Raw genomic sequence first — 26197 nt, forward strand, 5'->3', positions numbered from 1 at the left:
ATACTATGTTTATACTGCGGTTACACTTAAAAAGGCAACAGTTTAACAGATTTAAAGATAATTTTATTTATGTACAACAATGACTTTGACAATATCCTGAAGATTTTCACAAAGACTTGTCCAGCAGCTCAAATCCCTCATGGCCGTCTACAAAAACAAACAACAAAAACAAGATTATGTTTAAACAGTTAAACAACAAAACCAACAATATGCAGACAGTAGCCACTTTTATGGACATTTTTCCCTATTTTTTGATCAAATCTAATAATCTTAACAAATCACCTTATTCCTCGTCATCTGCTGGGACTCCGAGCTCCTCGTCTGTCCATTGAGAGGCATCAGGCCAGGGGAAGTGACCCTACAGAGGAGATATTGACCTTAAATTTCAAACATTTTACATCCTAAATTAACAGATATGATCCTGTCAGGATTGTCAACTACGAAATTCAATAAGGGATCAATATAGTCTTATCTGTCTCCATAAACTTACATCATTATTTATCTGTACATTATAGTTTGTATTTTAAAATCTAGGTCAGGAATATAGTCAAGTATAAATATTTAAGTTGAAGAAAAAATAAATGCTTAATTAAAATTGCGATTAACTTTAATACACTTTGGTTGATATATTATTTCCATCACTCTGCACACACCTGCATTAGTCATGCTCAGTGCAAATAAGGTTTAAAAGTATATATAATAACCTGTAAACTCATAATCAACTATTGTTTATTCAGAGAAAAAAATGACTGAGCATTAAGCTCTTTTACAACATTGCCCTGGATTCACATTCAGTGGGCCAAAGAGAGATAATATAAGATAAATAGTAATAAGACACAAAACTATAAACAGAGCAAAAAGAACAATATAAATAGTAAAACACAGGACACAAACCAAACAGTTTGAAAAAATTACATTTGCAGATGGAAAATAATGTCACATTATGGTAAACTGCACTTCAGTTTAGGTCCAGTTGGTGTTTTCCAAATAGGTTTTCACATACAATAAATAATAGCAGCAAAAAACTACACTCTAAGACATGTAAACTTACCAGTACGGCATCGGGATCGTGCCAGCAGTGCCACAGGATCCAGAACCACATGGCACCGCTCAGGATTTCAGACTCAATTTTCTGTTTGCTCGTTAACTGCGGATACTGTCTGTACTGAGGCTCGATGTGAGGTCCACCGCTGGCCCTGCGACATCAGAAACAACCACTTTTTATCAGTTAAAGTCAACATTGGACGGTGCGGGGTCTCGGATTAACGCGTGTGGTGGTCTGGGTGTAGAAAAGCTCGCTGTTTTCAGTTTACAGTCGTGTTTGTGAGCCGTTTTTTAAAGCTAACGTCAGGAGCTAACATGCTAGCGGGTTTGACGGTACTCACTTTCGGGTCGTTATTTGTTGTGTTCCGCGTCTCAGGAGCCGAGTCCCGGTCCGGAGGACTCCCAGCGCTCTTCCCAAAGAAGACATGGCTGCTTATTCCGAAAACAACCGTCTTCTTTGGGGTTTTTTCGTTAAATTTGCGTGGATTGTTATTCGGCTTGTCGAGGAGTCACCTTCTCCCCTCGTCAATAAACGACCTCCAAACAACGACAGCTGTGATTGGACAGAAAGTGACCACGTCCGTTGTTCCTCTGCGCTGATTGGCTGAACGAAAGTAGCGTTTTAAAAGACATAGCGCCCTCTGCTGTTCTCCCGAAGAAAGGCCGTTATTATGGTGGGTGAGATATTTATTTATTTATTTATTTATTTATTTATTTATTTGCGTATTTATTTTTTTCTGATAAACTGAAGAATTAGGTTCATTTCTTCATGTAAAAGTATGATGATCCTCAAATTCAGACAACTTTATTTATAGAATATGATGCATTACTGTAAATTAACCGAAAGTATGTAAAAGTAATAGTAGTTACAATTAGTAAACCCTTAAAGAACTACAACATACACATTAATGCACACACACACACACACACACACACACACACACACACACACACACACATATATATATATATATACATATATATAATGCAAACATTGGCATAATGGGTACTTATTTTTGATACTTTGAGTGCACTTTAAGTGAGTTTAGCTGATAATACCAATAGGCTACTTTATCATTGGGATACAAATGCAGAACTTTTACCTGTGATGAGTATTTTCAATGATGTTGCTTTTGTTTTTTAATAGTTAAAGGATCTGAAAACTTCTTGTGCACCTGAAGCATAGTTACAATGCACAGGTCCTGTTTTGGGGGGGTTATTTTTTAGGCATTGGTCTAAATGATTCCTCATCACTATTTCTGCTTTTGGCATTTATTTGCTGATATTCCATTGGGGCAAGAAAATCTTTAAATATGTGCACAATTTAGAGCAAGGACGCATAACAGAAACATAAATTACAGATACATTTTTTTTTCTTATTCAATTGTATCATTAACTCAGTGTAGTAACTTCCGCAGTACAAATAAACAGAAATCAATGAAAAGGGGAGAGGCATATAGCCTTTACATTTGTGCGTTTTGCCTGCAAAGGCCCACTAGATGGGGTCAAAAGCTAAAACAAAGCTGGTAAGAGTGAACTCTGCCAGATGATGTTATCAGAATAAAAATCGGCTTTATTGGCTAAGTATGTGCAGGCTATACATACAAGGAATTTGGCTTTTTTTTTTAAAAAATGTTATTTACTATTTTTAATGTTTTTACCTTTGCTCTTAACCCTTTAAAACTTGGAGCAGCATCACTCCTTGCATTTCTCTCAGATGCCTCTCACAAGCTATTTGACCCTTTGAGACCAGAACAAAGTGATTTCTTTGTGAAAGATGGGGTGAAAATGCAATTACCACTTTGGCAAATGTACCAAAAATTGCAATAAATTATTGAAAGTGACAAGAAAAGAACCTATCTTTTTTAAAGAGGGGAGGACTATTTTTAAAAATATCCAAAAATTAGGAAAAATATCCAGAAAATATATATCTACGGTTCTAATAATTTCAAATTAAAAAGTATGTTGGAGAAAAATAAAAGAAATACGTTTTTATTTTCAGTAATTTTAAAGGACATTGTGTGCTTGTGTTTTTGTTTTTTGTTTTTTTTTGCTTGTTTTCATGTAATTTTCTTCACTTTTTAAAATTGATTTATTTTCCACATTTTTGGCCATGTCTTGTTAAATATTTCCTCGCCTTCTCACTTAAAAAAAATCAAACCAATTTCTTAAAGTTTCAAAGGGTAAAATGCTTATGAAAGGCGTCTGAGAGACACACAGGAAACGTAAGTTTACAGAAACAGTTAGAAACAAGGTTATTGTGTTTTACATGACAGTTTATTCATTTTACAAGACCGATGAAAATGCCAAGAGGATAATTAAGTGCTTATGTAACTGTGATAAGTTGTTTAAAAATATTTACATGGAAAAATGTCGTTTAGTACAGCTCAGACGACCACAAACAAATGTAAAAACATGTGCACTGAGGTCACCTCTCGGTCTGCTGCTGCGGTTGTGAATAAAACTTCTCAGGATGTGAAAACAGGAAATAATAACATTAACGCGAGAACGCGCACGGCGCCGCCGCCCATCAGTGCGCGACCCGAGCGTGCACGACAAGAAAGAAATCCTCGACGCCATCTTGTTCCCGACAACGATAACGAATTTCGTTTAACAACAGGAAGTCGCATTTTATCACCCGACGCAAATAGCCTATTTTCCACTTTGTGCGCAAACTACACGCTATTATGTCGACGTATCTACCTTTTACCCACCGGGAAGGCTTTTAACGAAATTAAAGACACACACGGTACATTGTTACCTAATGGCGCCTGGTCGTAGCTGCTCTCCAGTTGCGCCCCTCTCCCCTCACAGCTCAGAGCCCGCCCACAAATACTAGATGCATGATGTCATCACAACCGTTTCTCAAAAATAACCATTTTCATCGACGTCTTTTTCAACCTCGCACCAACTGCGCGTCAATATCTCAACACAAAAGACGTCTGCGAAACGGAAACGCGACGAACAACAAAGATCACGCGTAAATGTCATCCTCTCCGGAAAAAAATAAAACATTAATCGCGTCGTCCTCCACAGCCGTTAAAGAGTATTTTTCCGTTAGAAGCCCGTGACGGTGGCTCGTGCGGTTTACTTTAACCTCCGTCTTATTTCAAACAACCCGACTGTGCCCGTGCACCAGCCGTTGCAGCGTTCCATCGCGAGTGCGCATGCGCGGGGGGATGCGGGTCTAGGGTGGGGGAGGGTCAATAAATGGAAACGATGAGAACATCCTCTCTCTACATATGATGTCAAAGGGATTTCTACAGACACATTTCTGGAGGTTTGACAGTAAAAAAAAGATTAACCACAACAATAAAGCTGTCGGAAAAAATGCAAGAAATATATTTTTTCGGTGTCAAACGTACCCCAGCGTATGTTCAGTGGTTTGGATGTTAAATAAATCAAAAATTACTGCTAGCTGATGGTTAAAGGCATAAAAAGACACAAATAACCAGTTTATTTGGCTCTTATTTTTGTGAGTGTATATAGACAGTAAATTTAAACGTTTGACAACCTGAATGATGTGAATGAAGTGAGTTTATATAGATAGATAACTTTATTGATCACAATTATGTTACAGCATCAAACAGTAGTTAAAACAAGATAGAAATCAAAGAAATATGGGCCCACAACCCATATCAATAATGTACAATACTTCTAAACAGTTAACTGGTGTGATAGTAACTAGCCTTATTTATGATATGGCTCGTTTTTGTAGTAAAACTACTGAATTTGTTGTTTTAAAGATTGACCTCCACAAATCCACACAATAAGACATATATGCAAATATAAATGTGTAATAAATTATGGACAGGGCTTTAGAATTTAAGATCAGGTGAAGTCAGGTAATGTGGGATGCTTTTTGGTGAGTGTATATAGACAGTAAATTCAAACGTTTGAAAACCTGAATGATGTGAATGAAGTGTTTATATAGACAGATAACTTTATTGATCACAATTATGTTACAGCATCAAACAGTAGTTAAAATAAGATAAAAATCAAAGAAATATGGGCCCACAACCCATATCAATAATGTACAATACTTCTAAACAGTAACTTATTATTATTATTAGTAGTAGTAGTATTATCATCATTAGTAGTAGTAGTATTGTTGTTTTTATTGAAGATAATGGTGATAATGATGATGATAATAATAATTATTATTATTATTCAACTACTACAATTAATTAACTGCTCAATATTCTTCCCAACCCTTTGAATGTATATTTAACATGTTTCACACATTGTAGTGTACATATTGTTTATATTTATATGTATTCTTATTCCTACTAGAGATTGTGTTATACATTGTAGCATCATACATATTTATATTTCTAATTTTATACACAAGTCAATATGTTGTATTGTAGCATGTTTTTTATATTCTTTACTCACGTTGCATTCTCAGCACATTATATTTATCTATATTTTGAAATATTATTCTTACTAGCATTAAAATTGAAGTATGATGCACATATTTTTTTATACTTCTTATATCTGCGTCTATAATTCTCTATGCTTTACATCAGAGCAACTTCAACACACCAAAATTTCCCCCACGGAGATCAATAAATAATTTACGTTTCTGAAAATGTTAGAAATAAAAATATCTGTTTATCCCCACACCATAATCCTGATATTTGCATTTGACATATGAAACTTCAAGCTCAGTGTGAAACATGCAAACTCGCAAGCTTTTGTCAGTGTGTGTGATTTATGACACGTTCAATAATGTGCTGGCCCTGTATGGTGTGTTTTCTTTGTCCGTGATTCAATCTTATTGGTCAGTGTTTCATAGGGCTACCCCTTCCCTAACATCAGTTCAATATACAAAACGCTGCTCTTGTGTAAGGGGGTTACATAACAGCTTAGTTGCCTCCTACTGCGTTGGGTAGCGGATTTAGGTGCTCCTTTTCAGCCATGCAAGTGGTAAAATCAAGGGTTTTGGTCCAAAATAGCCACATCTCGGTAGAGTTACAAGCACTCTCATGGCAGCATTAATAAAGAATCTGGGCCTATTAAGAAAACCTTTTTACAATTGTAGCTGTAGCTTATGTCTAAACCCAGACATAATAAATCATAAGCATTGTAGAGATTAAATGAAATATAAACTGGCTTTGTGGGTTCATTTTGAGGCAGAATACCCTTTTTCACCCTGAGAAGAAGAGGAGGAAACAGGAGGGGAAACAACAGTTTAAACAAAACCTCCTGATGAAAACATTTCCACAGCTGACTTCACTTTGAGGTGTTCAGACAGATTGCACGACCATTAGTGTACCCAGCACAAAACATTGTGCAACTGCAAAGTGCTGCAAGATTTGTTTGATGGGCTACTTTTTAAATTCTAACACTGATTAAACAGACAGTATTAGACTCTGGCAAGTGTATTTATCACCTAACACGTAAAATGTTACTATAATATTAGTGTTTTACTAAAAAAGATATTTGTGCACATTCTGGGAGTGAGTGAACATTATTTGCATTTTATAGTAATACCAGATAATTAGATTTAATTGTTTTGGATTTTAAAAACAGTTAATTAGCCTTATTTATGATATGGCTCGTTTTTGTAGTAAAACTACTGAATTTGTTGTTTTAAAGGTTGACCTCCACAAATCAGCACAATAAGACACATATGCAAATATAAGTGAGTAATAAATTATGGACAGGGCCTTAGAATTTAATATCGGGTGAAGTCAGGTAATGTGGGACACTTTTTGGTAGATAACCAAGAAAAGAAAAAAAAAATTAAAAATTAGCTAGCTGTTTAAATCACGCATACAGCATATTGATATGTTTAAACTTTTGTCAACATGGACATGCTCCACACATCATTAGCTTGGTAAGATTATTTACAATTCAATCATTCAGTTAATTTTATGAGCATTGAAGTAGACAGTATTACCACTATAGTAAACAAGAGAGATGAAAAAAGAGATTTTTAGATGTATACAACTATTTTTTAAAAACGTGATAGAAAAAATGATATTCATATTTATATATTTTAAATTATTTTACAAAATTATTTGAATTTTTAAACTTTTCTTCAGGTCATGTCTTGCTTAAGTTTTTTTTTTTTTTTTTAAACTTTCTAATTTTTTCCACTTTATTTTTTAAAGCAAATTTTCGGGTAATCGTTTTTGTACTTTTCACAAATTTATTGCTAATTTCTTCTTTTGTTGCTCAAAACCTTCTTTCCATGTTTTTGAATAAAGTAAAGCAAATTTTCCTTGGTTTTAAAGGGTTAAAAAAATAATTTGATTGTATTTTCATCTTTGCTAGGGAACAGTTTTGAAAGAAATTAGAAGCCCGTCCCATATAGACGCCTGTCCGAAATATCAGCCTGTTGAGTTAATTGATTTAAGCAAATAATAGACCAGGCTGTTAATAGAAGTTTTATGGTACACAGGATTACCACTGAATTTGAATTTTGTTAGTATAATCAATGTAATGTTTCCATATTAATTTGTTATCAATCACAAACCCTAAAAACTTCGTCTCAAAAACGCGTTCAGTTTCAACATCACAAATCTTTAGTTTTATATCCCCATTAACAATAGACATACTAATTCTTCGTTTTAGTGCTACTGTCTGAAGAGTGCAGCACGGGTTAAACCCGGAGCGTTACCGACAGAAATAGCAGAGTCTTGAGGAATCACAGTCGTGAACGCGCACGGAGCTCGGTCCCGGTGCCCCTGTGAAAGCGGGCGTGTAGCCCCGCAGTGTGTGGGGGCGGGGCTCGGGTTTAGTGATGGGGAGGGAGGGGGGCTCGTGGGGGAGGCGGAGTCTAGGCAGTCCTGGCAGGGCCGCCATTTTTGCAAAGGGAAAAGAGACTGGTTTGAGGGGATCTAATTTCTAAAAGTCGCCGATGACTAGGGCACAGTTTTAACGGTTTCGAATTGATTTCTGGGGTAAATTCGGGTCACCTCGTAGAACAAGAAGCAATAGATTTCCCCCAGGAGAGGACTCTTTAAAGGACACATTTAAATCCAAACATTTTAAAGCTTTGCTAGGGATCCGCAGTGTGTGGACAGAAGTATTGTTTTGGTTGTGGAAGCTGTGTGGAAAGCGACGGGGGTCTTACCCAGGTCCCCTTATTCGCTATTCAGATCATCCAGAGTGGACATAAAGCGGTGAGTAAACTGTATTAAATGGTTATTGTAGGGTGAACACAAATCTGACCTGGAAGGCTATTGTTGGCTTTAGTTAGCTGGCTAGGTACATCATGCTGATGCTGGCTAACGTATCAGCTGAGTTTAGCTAACAAGCTAGCACCGTTAGTCCATGGTGTGTTAATGTTTTGTTTTTTCGTCATATTTACCTCGAAAGAAATTTAAAAACCGCTAGCTGGATGACGCAAGTTCCCAATAAGTGTCAACTTGGCCAGCCAGGAGACCACTTGCTAACTAGCGCATGCTACTAGCTCAAATTAGCTTGACACAGACCGACTCCTCTTTGATAGTGTGGCGATACACGAGACGTCATACAAAGTACAGTATCATACAAATATTATAGTGATCGATGTAATTGTTTGCCATATAGTTACAGTAGCCTGCACACCGACACATACACATTATGGGTAAGACGAAAATTAGATTAATGGCTGTCCTAACATGTCTCCGCTACAGCATACACGGTCAACAACATTGCCAGCAGTGAACTTATCCTTAAAAATATTATTATTCGCGCGTTGACTTAACAGAGGGGGGACTCACTTTATGTTTAGCTTGACACAGAGACACTGCGGGCCATATTGCGCACGGTTTCATCCGCTTTAGTGTAAATAATGTGACCTAATAGACCCGCTTGATTTCTAACCACTTAATTTACTTTACATTAGCCAAAAAGTCCTTGCAGCTGTCAGTAAACGCGCCACTTCTTTTTTTTTTTTTTTTTAAACACATCCTCTTTAACTTGTTTGTAACACTGAATGAAAACATTTTAAGCATTAGTTACAAACTTGAATTTGTCGTGGTGGCTCCCACCCTGCTTACCAGAGCACGGGACATTATTTCCGTTCAGCGAAATTTCATATAAAGCCAGATAACACTGCTCTTTTACATGCATGTGATATGAAGATGTTTAGTCTGTAATGTCCCCACTCAAAGCAAGAGCAGCTGTTAAAATAGCTTAAATGCCTAGCTACATTGCGCAGTAATCTCACAGGCGACTGAGCTTTTATGGAAACATAGTTATCGCAATCAAGAATAGACCCAATGTCAAATACCAAACTGGCGACTATTTTGCCGTTATCGGACTTAAAAGTACATTTCGCGATCACTTAATTTAGATTCAGGGTGTATTGGGTTCAAATGCTGCAAGCGTGGGGGAGGGGGTGCTCCATTTGGGCACCCAGTCATACAATTTGTAACTCCATCTCGGATTGGCAACCCCATCAATGCTGAACTACACTGTGGCAATTGCTTTACCCGATCTGGAATAAATTTAAGTGAAATCGGCGCTGGTTTGCCCCCGAGCACGCATCTCTCAACGCTGATGTTGTCGCTCTTTCCTGTCTGTGACGAGCCAAGTATTAATCCACTTCTTTCGTGTCGGCGCTAGCTTGCTAACTTTAACCCTCTGCGCATTATGCCGTTAGCTCCCGTTGGCTAGCTCTGTAGCCATTTTTGGCCCCTACTCACGGTCCAAAACGAACAGATATTCCCAGTATTATTGTGTTAAAAGCTGCTTCTTTCTGCACAACTGTTAAAACAACAGCCAGATTTAATTCGGTTCGTGCTTCTCCGTTACATTTAGCCTGCTACATTTCCAGAGGCCGTTGCTGGCCGTAATTGCTAGCCGATTAGCTTACTGGCTCTGCTGTCGACGAAATCACAAAAACCCCTAATGATAACAACACAGAGACTGTACCGACAGAGTGATACTTAAGGTAGAGTGTATGAAAGAGGCGATTGAATGCATTCTTGGGGATTTTCCTCCCATGGCGAGGCTCCCCTGGCCACACGATTGTCTCGCCGTCCTGAGAAAAGCGCTATGAAAATGGCGACAGCACCAGGGTGTTGTGGTAACATAATAGCAACGTTGTACCCTCCACACCCCTATCGGCAGGACTGACTGCAGCGCCGACATACTCACTGGGAAGCAACTACACAACACAGGATTTGGAAAAAAAAAAATCTAAAGAGAGTTTTAAAACAAAAAACGTAAAATAATCTAAACAATGCCTTGGTAATCGTGCGTTTTTTTGGCCTGTCTTAGTGCAATCACTGACGCTGCTGTGCTCATTCCCAAAACGAATAACATAGTATCTCTGTAACATGCGTCACGGCTTATGCTATTGCTCGTGTTTCGTGTTGTAATGTTGGCTCTTGGGACATGAGGTTTATTATGAGAGAGCATTAGACACAAGCGCTGCAAAACACAGTAAAATACATTTATGTGCTTTTTGACAGCATAACGGTTCCCAAACACATCTCTGTGGCAATAAACATAGTGCACACTTGCTCCTTTACCACACATCACCTCCCTGAAATCCCCTTTACTAAGGGACTGTACTTAATTTATCAGAGTCGGGGGAGTGGCTGGGATGTGACATCATTGTTTTTTTATATTACGGTCCTCCCTCCAGTTACATATATTTTTCCCTGAGTCTCCCTGAGTGACCGGGGCCAAATGCATGACCCTCCTTCCATCATAAATAACCCAATTTCACATTTTCTGGGGGTGATAAACAATGCGATTTTGGAGATTTTTATAGGAAAACATGACTGTCTAACCCACTTGTGGGTTTTGAGGTTCTGACTGAGGATATTAAAAATAAACACAGAACATTGCCTTTAAGGTTGAATGTCCCTCCCCAATGCCAAATCATACAAACTCATCCCAGTACAACATAGGATTAAAAAATGATCTAGATAGAGTTTAGGCATGACGTTAACATCAGATAATCAACATCATATCTTGGTAATACTGTGGTTTTTTTTTTTGGCTTGTCATAGTTGCAATCACTGATGCTGTTGTGCTTATTCCCAAAATGAATAATATACTGGTAGTATCTCTGTAACATGCGTCACGGCTTATGCTATTGCTCATGTTTTATGAGGTTTATTATGAGAGAACATTAGACACAGGTGCTATAAAAAAACAAAAAAAACCCCAACAAAACAGTAAAAAGCACATTTGTATACATCTGACAACGTTAGGTTTCATAAAAGTACACAAACACAGCTGTGTGGAAATAAACATAGTGTAGACTTGCTCCTCTACCTCCTATCATGTCCCTGAAATCCCCTTTACTGAGGGGCTGTACTTAATTTATCGGAGTAGAGGGGTGGCTGGGATGGGGCATCATTGTTTTTTTATATTATGACCCTCCCTGGAGCTACAAATATTTTTTCTTGAGCCTCCCTGAGTGACTGGGGGGAAATGCATCACCCTCCCTCCACCATGAATAGCCTTGTTTCACAATTTCTGGCTGCGTTTGAAGAAAACATGCCTTTCTAACCCATTTGCAGGATTTTGGTTCTGACTGAGGATATTAAATAGAAATACAAGACACGTCCATTTAAAGCTTAATGTCCCTCCCCAGAGCCAAATTGAAAAAAAATAAATTCTCTTCCCATTGCTTAAAAACTATTTGAAGCGCCCCCCTTGCTTTGCACCGCCCTCATCCCTTTTCAAAAAAAAAGGAACCCCCCTAAGTTATTATTATGTAGTTTGTTTCTACACCTTTTATTTGCATTTCCTTTTTACATTTATGCCCTTTCGTGTGATAGAAATGCTCTAAATATTTTATTAAAACACATTGGGATGTAAGCTGGTTAGTTATGATGAATAATAATTAACATTTTGAATTATAACATTGGTTAAGAAGTATAATTTGATGCTTGTATTGCATGTCAAAAACAACTTGAAGGTAGAAATCAGTTGAATATTTAATTTGTTTTAGCTCAAGACCCAACCTTAACAAATATGGCATATTTATCGAGATCATAGAATGCAAGGAATGTACCAGTTAGTGTTAGGGGAGGTAATATAATAGCCCATGGTTGCAAGGCAGATAATTTAAGTACACAATAGTAAAAAAGAAACATTGCAGTGAACAAATGAGATTCGGATCTTAAATATTGCCTCAGCACAGTCCCTGTAATAGGATAAGTTTAAAATTGAATGTTTATTAATGCTGTAGACTACAAATATGCCCAAAAATTGCATTTTAAACATAGTACCATTTATTATCAACATATGAAAAATGAAAATACAAAGGCATCTTAATCAAAGCTTGTTTCCACGTTCTTGTTTAAAAGCCTGTGGGCTCTCATAAAGCCCTGTGATGGTGTGGCACAGCTGTCCTTTCCTCTACGTCACCCTGTGGGACAAACTTTGGCACTTTGTTCAGCTGAAATGCCTGTTCGTGACCAATGCCAAGGTTTTCTCTTTTCCTCCTGATAATTTTAATGTCAGTTGAGGGAAGAAAGGGAACATTTCAACGTTGCTGTAGCGTGTTGAACCTCAAATGTGTTTACATCAGACATCAACAACATAAATGTGATTTACATGACTGTAAACAGCTATGTAGCTGTCGAAGGAGGAAGTTGTGGTGCTGTCAACCACAGTGTGGACTGTCAGTGTCGGACAAATAGATGTTTAAAATGTAAAGGTGTTTGTTTGACTAAAGCACATGTTAGTAGAAGGAATAATGGATGACACAGGCCCTCAAACCCCTCCAGACTACTCAATGTGAAACAGACAAACATAATAGTAAGAGCCAAAGGGTCTTCTCTTGTGTGGAGGGTTTATTACTACTAGATGAGTGAGAGGGCCCGACTGTGCTTAATCAGACCCTGCTACACAATACACAAAATCCCCAACCATCTTCTTCTTCGTTGCAAAGGAACAGAGGCGTCTATCTCGATACTCACGACTTATTTCTCCCCTCTGTCTACATGACATTGGAGCTGAAAGTGTTAAATACCTGACTGGTCTTATGTGTGCTTGGTTGCCTTGTGCAGCAAAGTGTGTGTTTGCTCACTTTGTTGACAGAGATGGTGACGGGAGGTGAGTTGCCACTCCCCCTCTGCCATAGGGACAGGGCACTCTGGCAGCGGTCTCGGATGACACACCTTTCCTCTAAACCCTAACCCCATGGCACACTCTCAGACACACATACTATCAAGTAGCCAGAACAAGGGCTGCCTCATATGGCCTAAATGTTATCACAATAGAAAATTTCACATGCTTGATATTGATAATTATCAACCAAAAAAGTCAAATGATAACTTCTTTTAAGATTAACAGCTTATTTTTGCTCCTGAGTTAAAGGTGAAGAAATCACACTGTTAATTGTGGTTAAAATTGTTATTTATTGGCAGAACATGGCAACATTTTCAGGACAGCAGAACATTTCTCAGATCTGAGGTAGATTGAAAACAATTATAATTAAAATAGTGTTATTAAATAAAATAATAAAAATAATCACAGAATTGTAATTCTTTTCAGCAGCATGTAAAAATCTTTGGACAGGCGGTTTAAAACTTTTGTAAGTGTTTTAGTGACAATGGAATCAGAATAAATAAACAAAACAAAAATCAACTGTGGTCAGTACTTTCTGTACAAGTTTTACACCCACAGTATAATTTTTGTTGTTTCTCAATCAAAACAATAACAAAAGACGGACTTTGTCGTGAAGTAGCAATGAAAGTCCGTCTGATGTGACCGAGACAGAAGTCATGTTTAAATTACCTTTAGTCACGTTGAGTCATATTTTTGTATGGAACAGCCGGTCAGTCAGTCATGATAACTTGCTAATTTACTATTGGCATTGGCATTAGATGTGAAAACAATACTGAAGCTAATGTTATGAGGATAATCCAGTCACGGTGCAATGTTATCCATGGTCAAAACTATCAAGACTATAAATAACTTTTTGCACTTTTAATGTTGTGGTCATAAATGTTATAATGTTGTCATGCGCTTAAGTGACTGGCAAAAGATGTCTGGTCAGCTGGTTCTTCTACAGCTGCTGCTCTGTCTTCTTTTTCTGGTTAATGGGGGGTGGTAACTGACATTTAAGGTGCATTACTGCTCTCCTCTGTGGGCATATAGGTGGTTTAATCATATGGAGAATTTATTGAAAATTTATTACACCACTATCGAGGAAAATTATATTGAGATAATTATCGTTTTATCGCCCAGCCTACATAGAAATTTTTAATTTTTCAGTGTGCGTGGCAGAGAGAGAGATACAATAAAGAAGCCAAGCAGATTCACAGGATGTATCTCAGTGTATTGATATATTGATAGGGCAGATGAAGGCCACAGACTCTTTGGCTTTCTCTTCCTATACTTCGGAGGAGCTCCCTTTGTTATTGTGCTCTTCCTTGTCTCCAGATAATAAACTCATCCCTGTAACAGTAGCGCCAGTGTGTGATGAGGCGTACGTCTCTGAATATACACACTCCTCCATGCGGGGTTAAGCTGTGGCCCCGTCTCCAGTGATCTCACTTGTGCGGCGCCCTGAGAGACCCAGAGACAAAGCGGCCAGGCTCTGGGGCCCAACACGGTCACATGGTCTCCCAGCTGGGAGAAGCTGGGGCTCAGGTGACCTGTTTTTGTGCTGCTAGCTGGGCCGTAACAGATCCCTCCTTTAAACTAGCAAGCTGCCTCCCTGACAGGTGGCTTTAGGGCTGCTGAGGCTGCAGCCCTACTACGCCTCCCTAACCTCCTTCCTGTTGCCGTGCCCGCGCTACAATAGCATTCATGGGTGGTAGCGCAAGGCAGGATGGGGCAGAATAAAGAGGGGATGTGCCATCAATGTTGGTGATGTAACAGTGCTGCGGTCCAGGCGTGAAATTGATCCTCGAACACTGCTGTAATAGGACCTGAGTGGCTCTTACTGTCTTGTTTTGCCCTGTTTCCTCTCTATATTTTCTCTGGACACACATGCATAGCTCACATTTTTAGCTAGCTACATTGCATTCCCAAATGCTGTAATTAGCTTCCAGCTGCGGATGTGCCTGCTCTGACATTCAGGATAGCTCTCCAGGACTGAGAGACAAAATATCGGCCTTCACATGCACACAGATAAAGATGCAGCTTTATGTGAATTGGTGTGTTTAATGCGACCTGTCTAATTTGCAAAAGGAGCTCACCTTTGACCACACAGAGCCTGCCTGTGATACACTGTAAGAGGCAGCGAGATGCAGAGATGGTGCCCTGGGGGTTCTCCTGAACAGACATTACTCAGACTACAGGAGGGCTGCCCCAGCTTTGCTGCCAGATCCAGTTCCTACTGACTTTAACTTGGCTGTTTAAGCCAAGCACAGAGGATATTGTTTTGCTTTTTGGCCTTGCAACACTGTATCAGGATTATATGGCCCTTTTTTTACACACAGATCTCACAATAGGGCCGCTTCGAAGACTGTTTATTATGCCGGCTTTGCTTGTTTATACAGAAACAAACAATGGACATCATGCCGCTCAAGTTTGTGATTTTTAGATACCATGCCGCCATAACGGACACAAAAGAGGCGTGATGTTAAATACAATAGCGTCAGCCTCTAATGGGACATATAACATAAGCATCAGAAGTGCTTTACAAACAATGGCATGACATGGCAACAACAATTTTAAATTTACCATCCCTTGGATATGGCTGCTGATTTTGTCCGCTTGTCAGAGGGTGAGGAGCTCCCAAATCTCATTTTATTCCAAATTTGCAAACATTTAAAGCTGCTGCACTTCTTTGACTTACCTGCTAACTGCTGCTAGCTGTTTGTCAAATCTCCTCCCAGTCGGTTGCATGCATAACACACCATTCAGTTTCACTTACAATTACATGTAAGTTTTGTTGTTGTTTCACTACAGATTTACATGCAGATCAGAATGAAGGAGCGTGTCTCAGGGATCTCACATGTAAAATATAAAAATATAAAACAACAATAAATGCTAAAAACACCCTCACTGTCAGTGAAAGCAATCCTAAAAATAAATAACAAAAAAAAAAAAAATAAAGTAGTTAAAAAAGTGCCCAGCACAGGCCCATGATCCCATCCTGTTGGCTGTCTCTTTTACACTGACCTTGATTCGTGGCTGTTATTACCTCTGTTGCTTGCTCAAAGGTGAGACAACTCTGTCCCCCCCTTCTTAAATCAGGCCTTTTATACAGGACAGCGAGGCGACATGAACAGTGATGCACTTTTAAGTTGCCCTGAAACCTCTTAAATTTTCCTCCTTTTTTCGTCATCAGCCCTCTGCACTCCCAGCCCTTTATTGTTTACTGGTTGCTAGTTACTGGACATGAGCACTGCAACACTGCTGCCTCCTCATCATGTGACTCCGAAATGGACTGATCTTTAGCTGGGGTATTGGCTTGCACCCACAACAACAGAGTTCCTATTGTGGCCACGAAAATTGCTTTCACATCCATATTCCCTGCTGTATTGATGTATGACTTCACCTTCAGTTGCTCGAGTGCAGAGGGAGCGCTGGCAGCTTCGGGTCGGGCACATGCTGATTTATGAAGGACATGGCAGATGCAATGTGTCCCACTGTGGGCACTGGTGAAAAAAGAGGCCTACATTCCATCTGGGTCATGCTTCCTATGTACATGACTGTATTTGTATGACTTTTATCCGTTTGTTTATGAGCTGAGTCATTGCAAGCCAGCTACAAGGACGGTGTGAAGTCACATCAGCTTGGCAAAAAAAAGGGGGGGGGTTGTGGGATTTAGTTGGAATCCCTCATTTTTTCTGTTGCTCCTCCTACTTATCGGAAAACATAATCTGCCGAGACTTGGCTGTGAAAACAAGAATGAAAACAGAGCGGTGGTAATAAGCCGAGGAGAGAGGAAAGCTGTTGTCTGCAGCGGCGTGGTTTTTGAGCGTGGCGGTGTGGGTTTTCCCTCGCTGACTTCAGTGCGGTTCTGTCTTAAAAGGATAGTTATTCCCTACACAATGACGTGACTGTGTCCCCTCGCCGAGGGAGGGAGGGGAAGGAGGAGAGACTGGGTTACGCTATGTGCTGCCACCCAGAGTCCACCCAGGTCTCAGCTGTGTAGCGTCACTGTCAGACAGACCCCGTGTACACCTCCCCCACCCCGCTGCCCTCTGAAAATGGAGGGGCTGTGGATGATTTCTAAAGCTCCCTACAGCGCATGGAAACGGCTTTAGAGAGAGGCACTGCAAACCGCTTCCATCCCATGGCTGGTTTTACTACCGTCCACTTTCGCTCCATGTCTTTCTGTGTACCTCTTCTACTCACCCTCCCCTGTGCATGTTCCCCATTTTCCCCACCCCTCGCTCCTCTTGTGTGTTTCCATAACAGCAGTGGATTTGGCCAAAGGTGGCTTTAAATGGTCTCTCCCGAGCTCCTTCTTGTAATTAGGAACTGCGACACTCCCCTTCCCCTTCGCTCTGCGTTACTGTCTCAGGTTTATTTAGGAAATGCACAGAGGGGGGAGAGAAATCCGGCTGGGCGGGGTGACTGTGCACACGAGGGGGGGGGGGTGTATTTTTTTTCTTTCTTTTCCTTTCTTTGGCTGCGTTTCTTCGCCGTTATGGACAGCGCTTCTAGAGGAAGTAGGAGGAGCAGGCAGAGGCAGTCACAGCGCAGCTCAGATTTAGTCAGGAATGCTGCTGTACTGTACTTGTTTTTCTTTTTTCCAGCCGCCTTTTGTGGGTCTTGACTCTGTGTCTGGCTGCAGCGCAGTATGTCAGGGTTCCTGCAGAACCTTAAAAAGGCATCAAATTCATTCATCTATAAATTATTAATTGGTATTAAAATGTCTGAAATCACTCACAAAAGTCTTAAAATGCTCAGACATGGGTAGTAGGATATTATGAACCATTTTTTCTGACATTGCATCAAAAAATCTCAAAATAATTGGTCTGTTTTTTAAAAATAATTTACTGAATTTAAGGTCAAGCATAGAAGGACAGAAAAACAAAAAAACACATTCACAACATCCGTCACAAGCGTTATCACAAGTGTATCACAAGCGTATCAAGGAAGTGATACTTTTATGATATAATTTCATTGTTTTCCACCTGTTCCATTCTAAAAAGTTTTAAATCAACTTTTTGACTTGATCTAGTTTTACATTAGGGTAAAAAGTATTTGATGTTGGTTCACATTTAATTTTCCTCAGTTTTGGTTATTGTAAAAGTGGCATTAAACTCAAAACAAGCTTGCCTTAAGCTGTAGGAAACCCTGGTATGTTTGTGGCTCTTCCTTATGAAGAGGAATGTTAGAAAGGACAGGCCGAGGGGTTATCTGTTTGTGTGTGTGAGGAAGGGGGGTGAACGTGAGCTTGTGTGTGTGTGTGTGTGTGTGTGTGTGTGTGTGTGTGTGTGTGTGTGTGTGTGTGTGTGTGTGTGTGTGTGTGTGTGTGTGTGTGTGCGTGCGCATTCCTTAGTTGTGACAGCAGGATTCCCTGGATGAACTGGAGGCAAATGGAGTGGATGAGGGAACAAACAGGCTGCTTGGGACGAAAGTGCAGAAACATACTGGGCCTCTCTGATCATACAAAGGAGGGGGGGTCTGTCATTTCAGTGTTTTTGGCAAACTGGCCTCTCCTTGTTGAAAGAAAGTGTTGGGGCTCCATCACAAAATGCCGTTGACAGTGATAGAGTCCTACTGTTGTTTAACCCAGTCACTGCACACAGGACAGGAGAGAATTTGGAGGGTGATCCCATCAGTGGCCTTGGCTCACACTCAGACACGCAGGGGTCTTCTTCCTGCTATTAATTAGGCCTGGGGCCGACAGCTGTCATGTCTGTGAGCATCTCACTAGTCCTGCTGGCTTAGATACTGCATTTGGGTGAATTAGTACCTGAAATTACTCCCACGGCTGTTTATCCTATTTAAAGAAGTATTTCACCGCTGGAAAGATGTAAAACTAGACTGTCCGTGCAGTACAAAAAGACACAAATACTTTTGAAATTGGTGCTATGCGATCGGACTTTGCTTCCAATTAAGATTAGAGAACCTACAACTACTGATGTCGTATGCTTTTTGACTTCCACAGGCAACAATCTGGTGGTTGACTGGTACCAACGATCTCTAATTACAGCTAAACGACGCACTAAAATGTGTTTCTAAAAACATTTTAGGGAACAATTAGGCGACGTAGTAACAGAATCTTGTGTTGCATTTGATTGAAACTCATGAGCGACATGGGACACAGTTATAAACTCAGCTCTGACAAAATTTTACTTAGAAGGTTGTATATAACATAATCTTTTTTTTAATATAACAACACTAGCTGGTATTGATGTTTCATCTCAGTACTTTCAGATTCCATACTACAATACAGGAAACAGTATGGCACCCACTTCCTGTTCACATATTCTGGTATAACTGCCAAACAGTGCACTAAAATATGTCTCTAAAGACATTTTAGACGAGAAATAAGTAATGCAGAAAAAAATCATGGTTCATATTTGTTCAGCGTTGATTAGTTTTACAGTTGAGCTCAGTTTTTCAGCCTATGTTTTTACACTACCTTAAACAGTGTGGTGTCCACTTCCTGGTCACAAATTCCTGAGTTAAAGCCAAACAGTGTGCTATACTGTGCTTGTGAAGACATTTAGGTGATAAATATGCAATACAGTAACAGATCAGCTTTGCCTAGTTTTACTGTTTGATCATCATTTGAGAGAGAGTGGCAGCGGCTCTCTCTTGATCAGTTTTTATATACTCTTTGTGTCTGTGGCAGCATGATCTGGTGTTGCGTGAACTACAAGTTTCTTTGACAGGGTGCTTGCTGTCAGGGTTGACACTATCTTACCTGGTAATGAAATACAAGTTTCCTAGAGAGAGATGTGCGTCGCTTCGACATGCATTCTCGCGAGCGCCTCAAAGGACAAGGTTTGGCCAGAACAGGCAGATACCTCACAGGCATGCACAGACAGGTTTTTGGTGCAACTGTGTGTCATTGCTCACAAAGTATGTCCCTACTCGATACGTGACACATCCTCGCTTTGCAGCCCCTCTTCCATCTCCACCCCAAGCCTTGATCTGAGCCTTTTGTTTGGCCCCAGTGTGCATGAGCAGGCGGAGGTGTGACCTCCAGCCTATTTTGTCTCGGCATCTGTCCCTCCCATTAATCCCGCTTATCAACAGAGCTCTGTGTATCAGGGGCAGCCACACTGACACATATGCTCCCGTCTGGATTCACATCAGACACAAATACACGGCTTAATATTCCCATTAATACTGGTAGTGTATTATTTATTAGTCCAAGCAGACGCCTACTTGGGGACCAAAGGGACACTTCTATTCGTTGCTTGATGCCTAATGTAGTTAATTATTGATGGCTTGATTGTACAACACTAGCAATGGTAAAAACGTAAGCTCAGTAAAATGTGTGTCTTTTATTGGGATAACTGGGTGTGAGAGCACAGAATAGAGCAGCCCTCTTCAGTCGAAGGGGGAAAAATGGCCTCCGTGTGTTGTTGCGTTTTTTTCCTCCCTCCTTTCATGGCGGCTTGCTGCTCTGTGTTCTCTTGCTCCCCTTTGTGGGAGCTTTCTTACAGTGCAGCCTCCTGCATTCCTGGCAGTTAAGTGTGCAGAGGTCGCTTTAGCGCAGTTCACAGCCCAGGCTTCACCTCACAATACCGTGTCCTCTTGCTTTTCATCAGTCAATAACCTCTAGCTCTCTCAGAGGGGAAATTCCTGTCACACACTTCCCTGACAAACTCTGAAAGTATGAATCATGCAGTAACATATGCTGGAAATACCCCGTTTTCACTATGATTTGTAACTTCGGGTTTGCAAGATACTGCAGCTGTGAAGGTGCTTTTGTTCTTGAAAGAAATGACATGTTGCTGAGGTGATCATCATTATCCCCAAACTGATTTTCTTTTGTTCTCTCCATGTTTAGGCCTTGTGGATGCACTTAGATGTCTGCAATGACTGCTGTGGCTGGCATGCCTCAGTGTTTTGGACTCCCATTCTCTGGACTCAGTAGGACAAGAACTGATCAGCAGAGAACGTCATGAGCATAGTCATCCCAGTAGGGGTGGACACAGCAGACACCTCATACCTGGACATGGCTGCGGGCTCAGAGTGAGTAACACGCCAACAAACACTCCAAGCCTTCACTGTTCACACCTCGTCATGCCCCCTCACTTCCTCATATTCTCTGTGCATTCATTCTTACATACCGTCTTTGGTGTTTGTCAAAAGTTCATTTGCAGTTTCGCTGCAACTGCTCTTCTTCTTTGGTACTGCTGCTCTAAAGCTGGGTGATATGACTAACAATGTTATCATGATTTCATTATTCATGATCAAAATTTTCATATTGGTCAGTATCGATAATTATCTACCAAAAAAAGTCTAATCATTATTTCGTTAAAGTTTAAAGGCCGGCTTTTGCTCCTAACTGAAAGTTGAAGAAACCATGTGGTTAATTCTAGCATAAACTGTTGATTGTCAGAACATGACAAACATTTGCTAAACAGCAGAAATTTCTCAAACCTGAGGTAGATTCAAAACAATTATAATCAAAATAATGATATTTAATTAAAAAAATAAAAATACAAATCTTAATTCTGGTCAGCAGCATGCCAGACGGTTTAAAACATTTTGTAAGTGTTTCAGTGACAATGGAAACAGAACAAAAATCTGAACTGCGGTCAGTACTTTCTGTGCAAGTTTTACTCCTACGTTATAATTTCTGCTCTTTCTTAAATAACAACAATAACCAAAGACAGACTTTCAGGACATTGTGAAGTAGGGACGCAAAGCCTTTCTGACGCGACTGAGACAGAAATCATGTTTACAGACTTGTTAAAATATGAAAGTTTTATTCACATCATCTTTAGTTAAGTATTGTAATACCATTATATAAAATAGCTAGTTAGTCAGTCATGTTGACTTGCTAATATACCACTACCATAAATGAGTGAACTTTACACCAACTGTAGCTAACATTAGATGGCTTACTTAGTCACAGTGTGACGTTACCCATAGTCAAAGAAATCATACTCGAAATTGATGTAATGTTAAAACATTGCCATATGCATTAGTGGCCGGTCTGCTCTGTCTTCTTCTGGTTTATCGCAGGTTGTTACTGGCGTTTAAGGTTAAGGCGCATTATTGCCCTCCTCTATGGGTGTATGGATGGTTTAATTATATCGAGGATTTGTCAAACATTTATTATATTGCTATCGAGGAAAATGACATTGAGATAGTTATCGTTCTATCGCCCAGCCCTATGCTGCACACGTGCATTTGATGTAATAGGACTTGCTCTGCCCTCTGTCATCTTTTTCTTAGCTCTACAGCTTGATTCAGTCCTCTCTTTCCACATAGATCTCCTCTAACATTTACTTTTAATGGGAAAAGAGGTTGCTGTTCATTGATGCATGCCTCCTCTCGTGTCTGCCCTAATGGATAGTTCATTCTTGCCATTGATTATACTTGCACTCAACCATTGCTCATCACATAGACATTCAGCTACTAAGTACATCTGCCCATATGAAACTGGCAGCGCGCCTAGAATGTAGATGTTTATAACACTTGCCGTGTGAAGCGTACACACCGTAATTTTCCCTGATCCTTTACTAATGCTGTAACTCGATGTTTGCACATGTGTACACCGCACCAGTGAGTAAACCAGAAATGGTGCATGGAGCCATGGAGCCATGGCAACAAGCCTCCGACCGCCCCTCCTCTCCGTTTCCCGTAGTCTCGTCAAGGACATTGCCGTGGTATTTTCTGGTCAAATAAATGAAGCAAGAGGTTCTCATATGACTAAAGAATAACACACGTCATCAACTTATGGGGGCTCCTGTCTCTTTAAAAGAGAGAGACAGCGAGCGAGCGAGAGAGAAAGAGAGATAGAGCCCTCCCCTCGGCCTTCATCAGAGCGGTTGCCGTGACAGCTTGTGTTGCCATGGTATCTGTCCCCCTCCCTCCCCTCTGCACTGCGCAGGGCCCGTTGCCATGGTCACTGGCCTGAGTGACAGGTGGTCTTCACATAGACATGGCGTCTTAAACAGTCCCACTGCGTACCCCCATCCCTCCTCCCCTCCTCGGCTCCACAGAGCTGCTGCTGCCACCGGGGGCAGGAGTAAGCCCCTCGCCTTGACTCTCTCACTCTTTGTCCGTCCGAGCTCTGCGTCCGATCGCCTGCTGCAGCTTTATACAAAAGCAGATAACAAGCTTGAAAGGGGCTTCCACCTGCTGCTGCGCAGGTCCCGTCCAGACCAGAGGGACATATACATAGACGTGGCATTGACTGTCAGCCCGTTGCTATGACACGTCAACGGAGCCACCATATTGGACAGTGCAAGACCGGCCTGTAAACAGAGAAGCTGTGTTTTTCCTGGATAATATGCACGATAGCGTTTATATTTCTCAACCAATTGCAATGAGTCGTTTTTACATTCATGAGTTCATGATCTATGTGTAGTAGGAAAATAAGTTTTGTCTCTAGTCAATCAGAATCCTGATATTTAGGTTATAATCACTGCTCGACGCTTAGTAGAAGAGTGTATTGTATAAAACATGTCCCTGCTTATCCCAGCTATGCGCAGGTGAAGCCAAAATATCCTAGATAGAGCTGCTGCCGTCTTGGACTGATGACGTAATTGGGAGTCTTGCAGTAGCAAGCTCCCACCCAAACACCTATCCGACCAATCACGAGCAGCGCTATTGAGTGTGAGCACACAGATTGGCACACACAACTGTCAATCAGGCTGTCAAATGCCCTTTTTATAGCATCAAATAACTCATGAAAACCAAACTTATCATAAAAACAAATACTTGAACAAACAGGGCGATGGGAATTACCTTAAAGTAGAGAAACCATCTTTGGGAAAAATTTATTTGCCGAGTTTTTAGTTTGTCATGTCCCATTCGCTACCGTGGAGGGGGCGGGCTTTATGACCTATACTGCAGCCAGCCACCAGGGGGCGATCAAGATCTTTTGGCTTCAGTTTTTGGGAGCTGTTATGTTGTCTGTCTTTATTATACAGTCCATGTTATAAACTGAATTACTTAATGTCTCCTGGTGAAATATAATTAATTGTCATAAGAAATTGTAAAACTCACATTTGGTTTTCTGTCCTTGGCTAAATACTTTTAAAGACGTCCCCATAGAATATAATTTAATGTGGAAGTAGACAACTTTTGAACTAGCAAACTAACAAGTTCAAAATCAACTCTGTGATCATAACAGAATATAGTAGCTTCACCACAGCTCATTTTAGAGTTGTTTATAAGTTGTTGACCTCCATAGTAAAGTATATCATATAGGGATGTCCTACAAGTATTCAACTCGGAAAAAAGCCAAATCTTTGCTGACCAGACATGAGTTTTTATAATTAATTATTAATAATAAATGCATTTTTATAATAAATTAATAATAAAAGATTATCAGTTCTTTTAAGCCTGACACACACTCCTTTTTTCAGCATCCAGTATCAATTATAGCCTAAATAATGAAATTCTAAACTAGAGACAAAACTTTTTTCTCTGCTACACATAGAATATAACCCCATGGATATAAAAATATCTCATTGCAGTCGGTTGAGAAATATAAATGTTATCAAGAAAATCCGCAGCTCCCGTTTGCACTCTCCAATATGGCGGTGTTGTTGACGTATGATCCAGCGGCCAATGAGGCATCTATGTTTCTATATCTATGGACACACACACACACGGCTCTTCGGAGAATCGTGAGGGCACCAGCCAAGTTCTGGGATAGCGGGGCTGGTTACTCACCAACGAAAAACAGCGTCACGTCCCCTTCCACATCCCCCTGAAGTCTGCAGCAGCGTGACCAGCTGTTGGCTAATGCAGTGTGTGTGTGTATGTGTGTATGTGTCCGTGGTGACACATACACACAAGAGCCTGGCGTGCGCGCACACGCTGACAGAATACGTAGTGTTGCCATGGCAGCAAGTGGGAGCTCTTTAGGAGTGAAGGCGTTGCCTCTGGCTGTTCAGTGCTGCTCTTTTTCTCTCCTGCTGTTGATCTCTCCATTCTCTGCGCTCCGTCCACTCTGCCTCTTCACCCGCTCTCAGCAGGTGCTCGCATTTTAAAACGACATCTGTTCCTCGTTAAAAAAAATAACAAACTCTTTTGGCTATAAATACTGCACACCTAGCTGCACACCTTATTTTAATCCTCCAAAATTTCTCTCATTTGTCATCTTTTCATAATGCAAAGCCATAGCTGGTTACGTTCAAGCGTGATCATCACTGCCTGCAACCCGCCTACTTATGTGTGCGCTCTCGGCCCCCCTTTTCCCCATTCCAGGAGTGGAGACATGAATGATACAAACCCTCCAGCTATGCACATGTACATTCAAATGCACCTCTTTCCTTCCCACTGAACAGGCTGGCTTACTTGTTTTGCCTTTTGTATGTCTTTCTGTCGCCGCCTCCCTCGCTGATTCACTTGTAGGTCAAACTGAAAGAGCACAAAATCCCATTTACTTTAGAATAATTTCCTCCTTTAACCACTAAATAATACTTATTTTGGAAACTTAATTTAATACAAAACAATTTATAGACCAAGTTATGGAATACATAAACAAATACAAAACATAGAAACTAGCAGTAATATATTACTAGCAATATTTTGGAAAATCAAAGGAGAAATTTGATTTTATTTTACAATAAAAAATTGACAAAATACAAATTGGATAAACAAGCAGGTAAACAAATAAGTAGCACACTAAATATTGCAACTTCAGTCTGTTTAAGTTGTTTATTCTCAAATATTAGCATTTTAATACTGTATAGGTATTTCCTGCATGTTCTGGTGTATCTAGTAAAGAGACTACGTATGATCATTATAACTGTGCTATTATAAAATTTCGGGTGGCCTAAGGCTTTTGCGCAGTACTATAAGTGACTAAATGACAATATATCATCCCTTATTACTGACAGCCAGTTGTGAACATCGGACCAAAACTATTTTACAACTAGACAATTAAAAAATAAATGGTCATCGGCTTTAACCTCAGAGCAACAAAAGGTGCATGGGTCTACTGTAAATTTCATTAAATGATATATGCCTCGATCAGATCTTAAATCCGCATATTATAAAATGTAGACTTTGATCTGGTTAATCATTAATGGTAGAAAGTTAGTCGACCTACTGAACTCTCAAGTTTTTATCTTTAAAGCCAGGCATTGTAAACAGTGTAGATTTGTCAGTGTGGCAGTTAAACTGTTGC

The 26197-nt window shown here is 40.1% G+C and overlaps 2 protein-coding genes across 2 annotated transcripts in view; one reads left to right on the top strand and one right to left on the bottom strand.

Moving 5' to 3' along the window:
- Nucleotides 1–41: 41 nt before the first annotated feature.
- On the bottom strand, nt 42–1593 carry ndufb2 (NADH:ubiquinone oxidoreductase subunit B2). The gene is made up of 4 exons (XM_042511692.2): nt 1386–1593; nt 1052–1196; nt 283–358; nt 42–147 (listed from the first exon to the last, which is right to left on the bottom strand). Exons 1-3 carry the CDS (start codon nt 1469–1471, stop codon nt 284–286), a joined length of 306 nt encoding a protein of 101 aa, XP_042367626.1. The 5' UTR covers nt 1472–1593; the 3' UTR covers nt 42–147; nt 283.
- A 6225-nt stretch (nt 1594–7818) lies between these two features.
- Nucleotides 7819–26197, top strand: part of kmt2e (lysine (K)-specific methyltransferase 2E) — a 42913-nt gene continuing 24534 nt past the window's right edge. Inside the window, 2 exon segments of the mRNA XM_088072658.1 lie at nt 7819–8177; nt 20888–21072. Coding sequence (XP_087928784.1) covers nt 21002–21072 — 71 coding nt within the window. The 5' untranslated portion in view covers nt 7819–8177; nt 20888–21001.

Source organism: Plectropomus leopardus, chromosome 22, assembly GCF_026936395.1.
Source record: "Plectropomus leopardus strain MGB_pleo_1.0 chromosome 22, ASM2693639v1, whole genome shotgun sequence".
Lineage (NCBI taxonomy): Eukaryota > Metazoa > Chordata > Actinopteri > Perciformes > Serranidae > Plectropomus > Plectropomus leopardus.

Bases quoted from the DNA above. Each gene is read 5' to 3' on its own strand.
- ndufb2 (XM_042511692.2), bottom strand. From the start codon at position 1,471: ATGTCTTCTTTGGGAAGAGCGCTGGGAGTCCTCCGGACCGGGACTCGG. The intron at 1,197-1,385 runs GTGAGTACCGTC...CTGATGTCGCAG, and splicing joins CAACAAATAACGACCCGAAA to GGCCAGCGGTGGACCTCACA. The intron at 359-1,051 runs GTAAGTTTACAT...TCTCCTCTGTAG, and splicing joins ACGATCCCGATGCCGTACTG to GGTCACTTCCCCTGGCCTGA.